Genomic DNA, 12,768 nt, shown 5'->3' on the forward strand with positions numbered 1-12,768 from the left:
ACTGCATAATCTGCAACTTTTCACTATCATTAGAAAGCAATAAGGAATACGGAGATGACACACAGGTTTGAACATGGTACTCTTCCATATGGGTAGTAGCTCTAATTAACGTTATTTTACGAGTGGTTAAGGGTAATCTCCATAACTGAGGTTGATAATAGGTTTTATTTTCATATACAAAAGTATAAATAGGAGCCACCCATCCATGACTATTCCATCTATTTACCTTCAATGGACGGGGAATATAGGAATTATTCCATGGATATAATATGCCTTTCTCTAAATATGTTCTATAATCTCCCTCAGGAAAATTAGTACTCCAATCTGAAATATAATATCTAGTTCCAGGAATGGTTATTTTATTCTCTTTATTATACATACAATATATCCATAAAGGATATCCAGTTTTAATATTTATCCAAATCCATTCATTTGTAGCTTCCCCTGCAGCCTCATCACAATCATCATATCTAGAAGGATGAACAACTTTAGCTGGATATTTATTAACATAAACTTGATTTTGTCCTACAACTTTCCCTAACAATGACCATAAATATCTTGTGGTTTTATCTCTTCCTACTGGCTCTTTAGGGGGCCTTTTAGGGGAATCTGTCAAAAATCCTGCATCAACTACTGACAAACATCCATTTTTTGTTCGACTATTTTCTATTGACCCTGAGCCAAGAAAAAAGCATATTGGAGGAAAGTCAGTCTGACCTGTAAATGAGTAGTTAAAATTAATAACAAATTGTTTATAGCCCTGTATTCCTCGAATGCCATCGGTCAAGTCAGGGAATGAAGAAGTCACTGGAATAATGGAATCTGTCCAAGTACACGTATGTAAAATAGGAGGATCTGGAAAGAAAATCCAATGCGTATCATTGGCGCTCACCTGAACTGAAAGCAAAGTAAGCATAGCCACAAAAAAATTAGGAGTCGTCAACGGCAATTCTTGTGTAATCACAGTATTTTTAGCAGTCAGGCAAAGTTTTTTAATTGCCCCCCAAGTCATTGGAGCCGCTTCAGTGGTGGAAACAGCGTACCTTCTTTTTCGTGAACGAGAAGGCAGTATAGGTTTTTTCTCCAATAATTCAGGAGAAGTTTGTACCTCTTTATCGCAGGCCGTAGGGTTAATTGGTTTTTCTTCCCGGGGATGTAATTCCGCCATCTCAGCAGTGTGATTTCTTTTCTGAAAAATGCTTCGATAAATTTCCCACCTCAGGGTGTCTAATTAATCGATCAGGAATCCAAATTGGTGAATCAAAATTCTGAGGAAAAATACAAGCATATCCTCTACCACTAGTTAGTAATATATCTGGTCCATTCCATTTTCCTGTTAAAACATCCTTCCATAATACCTTTGGTTTTATACTTTCTTCATTTATCTCCCAATGTCTCATCATAGGAGTTTTCTCTTTATCATTCATATTTAAATAATTTAATACAAACATAGAATGGTTAAGTAAATGATGAGGAGAAAAATATTTTAAATCTCCATTTTGCAATTTATAAATCATATTTTTTAATACCTGGTTAGTTCTTTCAATTATAGCTTGTCCTTGTGGATTATAAGGAATTCCTGTACTATGGGCTATGCCAAACTGTTGGCATAATTGCTGAAAAGATTTAGAAACATAAGCAGGGCCATTGTCAGTTTTTAACTTTCGGGGAATTCCCAAATAACTAAAGCAAAACATCAAGTGCTGGCACACATCCTTAAAGGCCTCTCCGGTCCTAGCTGAGGCTACAATTACATGTGAAAAGGTATCTACACAAACATGTACATATGACAGCTTTCCAAAACTGGGTACATGAGTCACATCCATTTGCCACAAATCATTAGCTCGCAAACCTCGGGGATTTACTCCTTGTTGAGGTACATTAGTTTGTGTAGGACACACAGAGCAATTTTTTACTATTTCCCTTGCTGCTTCTCTAGTTAGACTAAACTGATATCTTAAGGCATTAGCATTTTGATGATGCAGCTGATGAGATTCTATTGCTTCTTGTACTTTATTCTCATCTACTATAAAAATTTTAGTCAGGGCATCAGCAGAGGCATTGCCTTCTGCTAAAGGCCCTGGCAATCCAGAATGAGCTCTAATGTGGCCTATATAATAAGGTTGTGTTCTTTTCCATATACTCTTTTGTAGTCTCTTAAGCAACTTAATAATTGTACTCTTATTCTCAGGAAAGGCTGCTGTTTCTATTGCGGGAAATAATTTAACTATATATAAAGAATCAGTATATAAATTAATTTTACAATTTCGTGTTTTCTTCAATACTTCAATTATTGCCATTATTTCAGATTGCTGTGCAGAACATCCTTCTGTTTTTAAACTATATTTTTCTTTTCCAATAATATAAGCTGCCTTACCTGTTGAAGAGCCATCAGTAAACACTAATACAGCCTCCTCCAAAGGTTCTTTTCTATACCATACTGGAAATATAACAGCATTATCTTTAAAGAACTGTAATAAATTATTCTTTGGCAAATGATACAATATTTGTCCTGTATAAGCCATTAAAGCAATTCCCAAATAATCTTCAAACATTAACAAGGCTTCTAATTGTTCTTTATTATAGGGCACAATAATATTATCCACATCTTTCCCGAACAATTCTCTACTCCTTTTCCTTCCTTTTATGATAATTAAACTTACCATAAATGGGTATGAAGCAACAATTTTTTTAGGATTAGCTGCTAAGTGTATCCATTCTAATGGTCCATCTTGCCATAATAATCCTGTAGGAATAACTGGAGTCCTTAAAATAATTAAATCCCAAGGTTTGATATAATCTAGTCTTTTAATAAAAACATTTTTTAAAGCTTTTTCTATTTTTTCTATGGCTTGTTTTCCTTCTGCAGTTAACTCTCTAGGGGATAAGGGGTTAGGATCTCCTTGTAATATCAAAAACAAAGGTTTTAATTCCACAGTAGTAATTTTTAATAAGGGCCTTATCCAATTTATATCTCCTAAAAACTTTTGAAAATCATTTAAAGTAACCAAATGATCGGTTCTTAGCTGAAAAGGTATATGCTGAATGGAAAATTCCTGTATTAATCTGCCCAAATAATTATAAGGAGGCTCAGTTTGAATTTTCTCTGGAGCAACTTTTAATCCATACTCCTGTAAGGCTTCCATCATATCCTGCAATGCCTGATGTAGATAGGCCTTATCTTTATGGGCCAATAATATATCATCCATATAATGTATTAAATATATTTCCTCATATTTTTGTCTTATATTACATATGGCTTGGTCTACATATTTCTGACATAAGGTAGGGCTATTTTTCATGCCCTGCGGTAAAACTTTCCATTGATACCGCTGGTATGGTCTGATAAAATTAGGAGAGGGCACACTAAACGCAAATCGTTTTCTATCATTTTCATTTAAAGGTATAATAAAAAAGCAATCTTGTAAATCAATTACTATAATGGAATAATATTTGGGAATAGCAACTGGAAAAGGCAGGCCGGGCTGTAAGGCACCCATTGTTTCTATAGTTTTATTAATAGCTCTTAAATCTTGTAATAATCTCCATTTTCCAGATTTCTTTTTAATAACAAATATGGGAGTATTCCAAGGACTTGTAGAAGGCTCAATATGTCCTGCTAATAATTGTTGTTCCACCAATAATTTTGCAGCTGTTAATTTTTCAGCTGTTAGGGGCCATTGTTCCACCCATATTGGCTCGTCAGACAGCCATACTATGGGATCAGCTGCTTTTAGAACAATGGCCCCCTTTATAAATTTGGATATCCTATTCCACATTTATCAATTTTTGGTTTTGCAACTATTGGAAATAATTGTCCCTCCTGATTTTTTCCTAAGCCCTTATCCGGATCATATCCCATCTTTATCATTTCTGATGACACCCAATCATCAGGACTATATAATCAAAGGCTGCAGCATCTAAATCATCTTCATCTGCCCTAGGTAATTCATCATCAAAAGGCGGATCGGCAAAAACATTCGATTTCTCAGGTTTTGAGTCATCCTCAACCTCTGAATCATTGTCCTTAGTAACACAATTTTTAAAAGCTGCAGCTAAAACTTCACCCTCATCGGGTGGAGGTTTCGGAGGAAGTAATGGAGTACTTTCATCAACATTAGGAGGGTATTTATAAGGATTTTTTTGACCCTCAAGCAGGGGAGCAATACTTTCCCTAATTAAATTCCACAAAGCAAAAGTGTCTACAGGAACTTTTTCAGGCCCAAAATGACTGTAATATACTTGCAAAGTCCGCCCCACTTTTTGCCAGGTTTCTATATTAACTGTTCCCTCTTCTGGAAACCAAGGACATTGTTCCTGTACAAACTGAAAAAACTGAGTTAATTGCTTATTAGTTACCTTAATTCCTCTTCCATTTATCATATGTTTAACTATATCAATAAATAAGAGCCTCTCTCTGGACTCAGCGTGTCCCATCTTGACACCGCCTTACTCACCTTCCTAACCAGTTCTCCTTTAACTGGGGGTCTGCAGCACCCTACGGTGAGACTCCTATCCGTCCGAAAATTATACTTACCCCTTCAGGTCCCTGTTCGGGCGCCACTTGCTGGGGACCAGCCCCAGCTGAACAGGATTCACCCAAAGGAGAGGACGGAGTCGGCGTGGACAGAACTCAGTACACCTCAGAGGATGCAAGGATCTGACAAATTTATTTTCAAGATTCCATAAGCTTTTATACTATAAAATGATCTCATTTTCAAATTTAACATTTTCATTTCCACGCCGAAAACTCCCCCACATAGGCCACAAAACAAAGGTGATTTACATCAGCAGATTGATCAAAACAGGTTAGGTAATTTTCCCATCGCCCAGAGTCTCTTTCTTCTCCTGTGGTTAGTCACATGTTGGTCACATCTACGTCAGGAACACAGTCTGCGGTTTCATCGTCTTCCTTAGAAAATTAGATGTTCTTGTACCTATATGTTCTTGTTCAATCACCCAACTATTCAAAGCACAAACTCAAGCACATTATTCTTTTAACAATTGTAAATATTTATAGACTATTTTCTTCTACCTTTATAATCAAAACAAGGCACTAAATTATACAAAAAACAATTCTACTTATAAAAGGCTACCAAGTAGCCTACTCTATCTAATTTATTATGTACCCACTGTAGCATAAAACCTTCCCACCACCATACCCAAAAATTTCCTAACCTACAATAGTAATCAAAACAATCAAAACAATACACATCATTTTTTATACTTCTAAAAAACTATGGGAGCGGACATTGTACCGTAAACTCATTGATTAAACCCACTGTTGCATAAAACCTTGCCACCATACCCAAGTAATTCCCAGCATCTTTTAAAGTACAAAGCTGCTGCAGAAATGTTCCCACCATTATATTTCCCCAACAAATATAATCATTAAAGGAGCCAAAGTAGCTATAATCTTTCTCTTGATTTTTACCCTAAATTGGGGTCTTTCCTAAACCCCTGCATTAAAACTATACATTTTTCCCAACACCAAAAGCAATCCTATAAAAATCACCTTAGGCAAAGGCAGGGGAAGACAAGGGGAGCCACACAGAGGAAAGCTTTGCTTCCACACAGAGAAAAGCTGTGGTTCACGGAGGAAATGGGAAACAAAGCCCTGCTGCGGTGGAAGAGCAGTTGCCATTGGCCAGGTCTCTGGTCTGCTACCTGGGTTCCCATCTGAGCTGGGCGTGGGAAGCGAAGCAGCCATGGGGACAAGAGACCTCTCTCAAAAGGGGTGAGGGTTCAGGCTCCTGCAAAGTTGGGGGGGTGAGGGTCTATGCCCCACCTCTGTTGGCCCCCAAGTTCTCTCCTGATGGCCCCTCTGCGACTGTGCCTGTCTTAGGTTGTTCCTTCCCTGAGGAATCTTACCCGTCTCTGGCTAACCAGCCATCCTCCGGGGCCAAGCAGGGAGATGTGAGGTGTGCGAGTGAGCGAGGTGCAGCGCCCCCAGAGAAGGTCAGTTCTCTGTCACCTTGGTAGCCTATGCCCCCGTGGCCTCCACGCCCAGCACCTGCCCTGGGATTCCCTCGCCAACTGGCGGGGCCCCGGCTCTGATCACATGTCTTCGGGAACCCAGGTTTCTCCTCCAGAGAGGGCCCAGCTTACAGCACTGGGCAAGAGAGACCAATTACACGGCACCAGCCACCAGGAGGCAGGAAGCTTTGCAAACGAGAACTTTGCTTTTCCATATTTACACCTGACAGCACCAGCTTTGCTTGGCACTATGGGTCTCGTCCGTGCTGAGACTCAAAGGCACTTCCTATACGGCTCCCGGCAAGCCACGGCAAGTGTTCGGTGCCCATTAACAACGTCTGCTTCATTTTCTGTGGTCCTATGGGTCTCGTGGCTGCAAACCCCATTAGCTTCCAGAGTTAGGCATTTGGGGGGCCTATTCCTTCAAATAGAGGAACAGGAGCCTAAAAATTTGGGGTGCTAGATGTATGGTTGAAACCCTTCTCTATTCAGGGAGAAGCTGGCCATTAGGGGCTCCCTCCTGATTATACGGCACTGCGCCATGGGTGGGGTTTATGAAGAGAGTGTGTCTCAGCCTTTCCTACTCATTTAGATGTTTGTGTTTTCTCAGTTGCCCTATATGTAGGAGTCACTGAGTTTCTGGATTTTACTGATAGAATTGCTCTATGTGTAGGTGCTCACTGGTGTATATGTGGGAGAAGGGAATTTCAGGAGACTTATATGTTGCCACAGGGAGTTTAAAAACTCCCTATGAGTTTTTCCTTTAAATTCTGAGTCAGGAGAAGTCTACTTTGTCAGTTTTTGCTTCATGTATTTTGAGGCTTTATTGTTCGGTGCATATATGTCTATATTTGTCATATCTTCTTGATGAATTAAAACTTTAATCATTATAAAACATCCTTATTTGTCTCTAGTAACAATTTTTGTCTAAGTCTTTTGTCTAGTATCAATATAGACACTTCAGCTCTTCTTTATTTACTATTTGCATGGAATATCTTTTTCCATGCTTTTACTTTTAACATGTTTATGTTTTTGAATCTCAAATGTGTGTTTTGTAGATAAAATATAGTTGTATTATTTTAAAATTTATTTTTATTTTTTATTCATTTTGCCAATCTCTGTCTTTTGATTGGAGTACTTAATCCATTTACATTTAATGTAATTACTGATAAGGTAGGATTTATATCTGCCCTTTAATTTATTTTATATTTGTCTTATGTATTTTGGTTCCTCTATCCATTTCTACCCTCTTTAACATTAAATAGATAATCTCTAGTGTACCATTTTAATTTCCTTGTTATATTTTTTACTATGTGTTGTTTAGTTATTTTCTTAGTGGTTGCCCTGGGGATGATAAATAACATCTTAATATGCAACAATCTAGTTCAAATCAATATAAATTTAATTTCAATAGAGTACAAAATTTTGCTCTTATATAGCCCCTTTCCCTCTACAGTCCTTTGTGTTATTATCATATAAATACATCTTTATACATTGTATGCCCATCAGCACAGATTTATAATTATTGTTTTATGCAGTTGTCCTTAAATCATATAAGATTAAACAAAAGTATAAACAAAAAATAAATTCGTACTGTCTTTTGTTTTTACCTATGTAGTTTCCTTTACTGGTGGTCTTTATTTCTTCATGTGGATTTAAGTTGTTGTCAACTATCTTTTTATTTTGGCCTGAAGGATTTTCTTTAGTATTTCTTGTAGAGTAGATCTGCTAGTGACAAATTCTCTCCATTTTTGTTTATCTAAGAATGTCTTTAAAGAAGATGTGGCACATATATACAATGGAATATTACTCAGCCATAAAAAAGAATGAAATTGAGTTATTTGTAGTGAGTTGGATGGACCTAGAATCTGTCCTACAGAGTGAAGTAAGTCAGAAAGGGAAAAACAAATACCGTATGCTAACACATATATATGGAATTTTAAAAAGCAGTGCTAATGAACCTAGTGGCAGGGCAGGAATAAAGATGCAGATGTAGAGAACGGACTTGAGGGAATGGGGGGGAGGGGAAGCAGGAATGAAGTGAGAGAGTAGCATTGACATATATACACTACCAAATATAAAATGGAAGGCTAGTGGGAAGCTGCTGCATAGCACAGGATGATCAGCTCGGTGCTTTGTGACGACCTAGAGGAATGGGATAGGGAAGGTGGGAGGGAGGCTCAAGAGAGAGGGGATATGGGGACATATGTATACATATGGCTGATTCACTTTGTTGTACAGCAGAAACGAACACAACATTGTAAAGCATTTATACCCCAATAAGGATGTTAAAAATAAAAAAGAATGTCAACTTTTCCTTTATTTTTGAAGGACAGTTTTGCTGGACAGAAAATTGTTGGTCAACAGTCATTTTCTTTCAGCCTTTTGAATATGTCATCCTGCTGCCTTCTGGTCTCTGGGGTTTCTGATGAGAAAGCAGTGTTACTTATATCGAGACTCTCTTGGACGTGATGAATCGCTTCTCTCTTATTACTTTTAAGATTCTCTGTCTTTGGATAGTTTGATTATGATGTGGGGCTTCTCGAGATTATCTTACTTGGATGTTGTTGAGCTTCCCGCATGTTTACGTTAATGTTTTTCATCAACATTGGGAAGCTATTGGCCATTATTTCTTCAAGTATTCTTTCTGCCTCTTTATCTCATTCCTCTCCTAGGACTCCCATTATGTGTATCTTGATTTGACTGGTGATGTTCCAAATATCTTTGAGACTTTGTAAATTTTTCTTCTTTTTTCCCCTCATTATTCAGACTGGATAATCTGAAGTTTGTTGATTATTTCTTTTGCTTAGTCAAACTCACTGTTAGGCCTCTCCAGTGAAGTTTTCCTTTCAATTATTATACTTTTTAACTCCAGAATTTTATTTCTTAAAAAACAATTTCTACCTTTTTATTAATAGTCTCTATTTGGTGAGCAATTGTCTCATACTTTCTTTTAGTTCTTTAGACATTTTTTATTCTAGTTCTTTAAACATCTTTAAAATAGCTGATTTAAAAAGTCTTTGTCCAGTAAGTCAGAGGTGTGGCTGTTTCAGGAACAGTTTGTATCGACTGCTTCTTTTGCTGGTATGGGTCATATTTCCGTGTTTCTTTACATTTCTTATAATTTTTTGTTGAAAAATGAATATTTAACTCTGGAAATAAGTTTATTTCCACTCCACAAGGTTTGTTTTCATTGCTGTTTGTTGTTATTTGCTTGTTTAGTAACTTTCCCTCATGAATTCTGTAAAGTTTTGTATTCTTTTTCAAGTGCGGTTACTGAAGTCTCTTGCCTACTTAGTTTAGTGGTCAGCTCATGATTGGGAACGTATTTCCTTAGTGCCTAGAACCAGAAGGTTCCCCAGGTTTTACTGAAGGGCTCGGTCTGAAGACATGCCTTCAACACTCATATAGGCAGTTAAAAACTCTGCCTTAGCCTTCACTTCCTGCTTGTGCAGACCCTCAGGGTCAGCCAGAGGTGAGAGCGTAGGGACTTTTCAGATCTTCCATGGGCATGCACATAGTCCTGGGCGTGTACACACCCCAATGTGTGTCTGTGGCCTTCTAGGCTCCCAGCAATAGGTCAATGCTTCTTAAAGCTCCCTATGGACACTTTACTCCATAGTTTTTCCTTTTAGTTTTTTGGTTACCTTGTTGTTAACCTAAAATTGTTTCCCACACTGCTTCAGGCAGCTGTGATATTAGGTACTTGCCACGGTTAGTTTTTGACAAATACCCCCAAGGAAAAGGCTGTTTACATTGGATGAGCTCTGAGTCAGGTCAAATCAAGGCAAGTGAGGTTTTCCAGGCAAATGTCAGAGAGATCAAATAATGGAAATTCTTTGAGAATGTGACTTATAAAGAACCCCAATCCCATTCTGACTTTCCCAGTGTCTTCCTGGCTTCTGGTTTTCACTGTGATTTTGAGGCCGTTGGTTTTTAATGCAGTCACAGAGCTAGGGATAAAGCTATGGGATTAGGACAAGTTAAAACACCATGTAGCTTACTTTTCTTACTGAGAGTCAAGCATTTTCTTGAATAAATGCTTCCTGGATTGTTACAAGCTGCTGGTTAACTTTCAGGGTTCCGAAAAAGTTGATTTTGAAAAATTTGTTAGTGTTCTTATTGCTTTTGTAGAGGAGAGGAATTTCAGGGGTACTTACTCTGCCAGTCCTTATGATGTCACTTGAAACCTGCTTTCTCTTAATTAAAAAAATGTTTTTCTTTCATGTTGCTGAGTATTTTTTTTAAAAAATCTTGCAGTGAATGTGTAGAAACTTCGTTTTCAACTTTAGATAACTATATTTTCCTGTTAATGAATGATTCACATTCATCAAAATATGTCACAAATACATTGAAATGGCTATTGTCTATGAAATATGTTTAATAGTGGATTATGAAATTATGCAATGAAAACAGTCATCAAGAGAATAATCCAGGACCCAGTAACATGGGGTGCAAGCATATGGTTAAGTATAGGTCCTCAAGGTCCAGATGCCTGGATCATGCCATGACTTTGCCCTCCTCTATCATTAGGATCTTGGTAAATTACTTACCCTCTGGACTTTAGGTTCCTTATCTGTAAAATGGAGTAACAGTAGTACTAATTTAATAAGATTGTTGTAAAATTTTAGTGACATCGTGCTTATAAAGCCCAAAGCAAAATGTCTGGCATAACTGCTTAAATTATATTTTAAGTTGTTATTATTTAAAACTCTGTAATTTAACTATAAAATACAGTGCTGGCTCTGAATCAGTCTTTGACTGGGTTGTCAAGGCCATAGTCATGTAAGCAGTCTTTCTGTTTCCTCTCTCCTTTTTGTGCAGCTGGATTAATACTCCCAGAGTGCATTGCATCATTCTGCTGCCTGAAAAAAACTGTTTTTTAATCACCACATTACCCTAAATACCAGTCTCCTACCATCTGCAGTGAGACCTAACCCAAGTCTTTTTTCACCCATTGACCAGATTCATCCAGCCAAACTGAACTATCTATTAACACTATTCATTTACCCCAATAATTGCCTTATCTGTCTATCTGTCTATCTACCTACCTACCTACCTACCTATCTATTTCAAATCCTGTTACTAAAAACTAAATATGGAGAATTCCATGCATCTGTGAGCTATCTCTGTTCATGAAGAAGCTCTATGCTTCCCTTTCTCTTCATCTTTTCTCTTATTCTTCCTCTTCCTGGAATTATTTTCTATCCTTTCTACTTGAAATATTATGCTCCCTAGTATCTTAAATTCTGTCTCCTCCATGCTCCCTTTTAGTTTCTTCCCCTAAAACAAATATTCTCCTAATACATTTCTTTGTACTCTCAACTCATTACTACCCACTGAACCATAACCTTCTTAAACATTCTGTGTCTTATTCATCATTGTATATCCTGCAGTGAGTCGTTAAGTGCTTGTACACAAATGATGCTTAAAAAAATAATATTTTCAGAATGGAAACAAATTCTTAGAAGCCAAATGGCCACTCTTTGCAATTCTTCTCCTTAAGTGGAGATAGTGGGATGATTTTTATTGCTCTTAATATCAATACTATCATGATAAAAATATTTTCAACTACTTAAATATACTGCCATCATATTTACCCTTTTGTACTCTGCAGGTTCCTCTCTGGTTACCATTGAAAGTGCTGCTGAATCGAGTTTCCTGTCATACCGAGTTGAGCCGCTTCAAAGCAAAGCCAATTTTTGGATAGGATTGTATAGAAACGTTGAAGGTAATCTTTGCACCATGATTACTGAATCACAAACATTTCAAAATGTTGTAGGTAAAACAAGTTTTCAGTCCTAGAAAGTCTTGCCTTAAGTAATGATTCATTTGTGAAGAGTTTGAAAATTCAAACTCATATTTTCGTTTGAGGTAAGAAGTGAAAATTGAAATGACTCACATATTAGGCTATCTTGAAAGTTGCTAATTAAAGAATATCTACTGTAGCTAAGTTAAAGAAGTTTTAAAAAATATTTTCTATCTCTTGCCAGGAAAAAAACAATTAGGGGAGGATAAGTTTACATATTTATACTAATTAGGAATAAATTTTCAACTAAAACTACATGAGAAACACATTCTCAGTTTCCCTGTAACAACTAGTTACTGTTATCTTGCCTGTGAAAAGTTTGGTTGTAAAACAGCTGTTGATTGCAGTATAAAATAACATGCTTAGAAATTTTACATGAATAAGTTGAATTTATTTTAAGGCAAGTTATTTTTAACTTCTATTTTTATTGGCTTTCTCTGATAATCAGGAATGTGGCTATGGATAAACAACAACCCACTCTCCTTTGTCAACTGGAAGACAGGCGATCCCTCTGGAGAAAGAAATGATTGTGTCGCTTTATATGCATCTTCTGGATTTTGGAGTAATATTCACTGTTCTTCCTACAAAGGATACATTTGTAAAAGACCAAAACGTAAGTTAGAATTTGTCCTATGGTATGTGTGTTTCCAGGCTCCCATCTCTTTCACATATTGATATCAGGTGTGTAATTATCAATATAATGCGATTACAGGTTCCTTGAAACCTCTCCCTGGTTGTTTTTTTTTTTTTTTTTTTTTGTGGTACGCGGACCTCTCACTGTTGTGGCCTCTCCCGTTGCGGAGCACAGGCTCCGGACGCGCAGGCTCAGCGGCCATGGCTCACGGGCCCAGCTGCTCCGCGGCATGTGGGATCTTCCCGGACCGGGGCACGAACCCGTGTCCCCTGCATTGGCAGGTGGACTCTCAACCACTGCGCCACCAGGGAAGTCCATCTCCCTCTTTATAAGTGAGAAATCCAATCTG

At 37.4% G+C, this 12,768-nt stretch overlaps 1 protein-coding gene across 3 annotated transcripts in view; it reads left to right on the forward strand.

Annotated features, from left to right (window-relative positions):
• Positions 1–12,768, forward strand: part of MRC1 (mannose receptor C-type 1) — a 107,827-nt gene that overhangs the window by 90,162 nt on the left and 4,897 nt on the right. For all 3 annotated transcript variants that reach the window (XM_079913786.1, XM_079913785.1, XM_079913784.1), the window contains 2 exons: positions 11,594–11,707; positions 12,234–12,398. In XM_079913786.1, coding sequence (XP_079769912.1) covers positions 11,594–11,707; positions 12,234–12,398 — 279 coding nt within the window. The remainder of the gene's footprint in view (positions 1–11,593; positions 11,708–12,233; positions 12,399–12,768) is intronic.

Source organism: Stenella coeruleoalba (genome assembly GCF_951394435.1).
Source record: "Stenella coeruleoalba genome assembly, chromosome: 2".
Taxonomy (NCBI): Eukaryota; Metazoa; Chordata; class Mammalia; order Artiodactyla; family Delphinidae; genus Stenella; species Stenella coeruleoalba.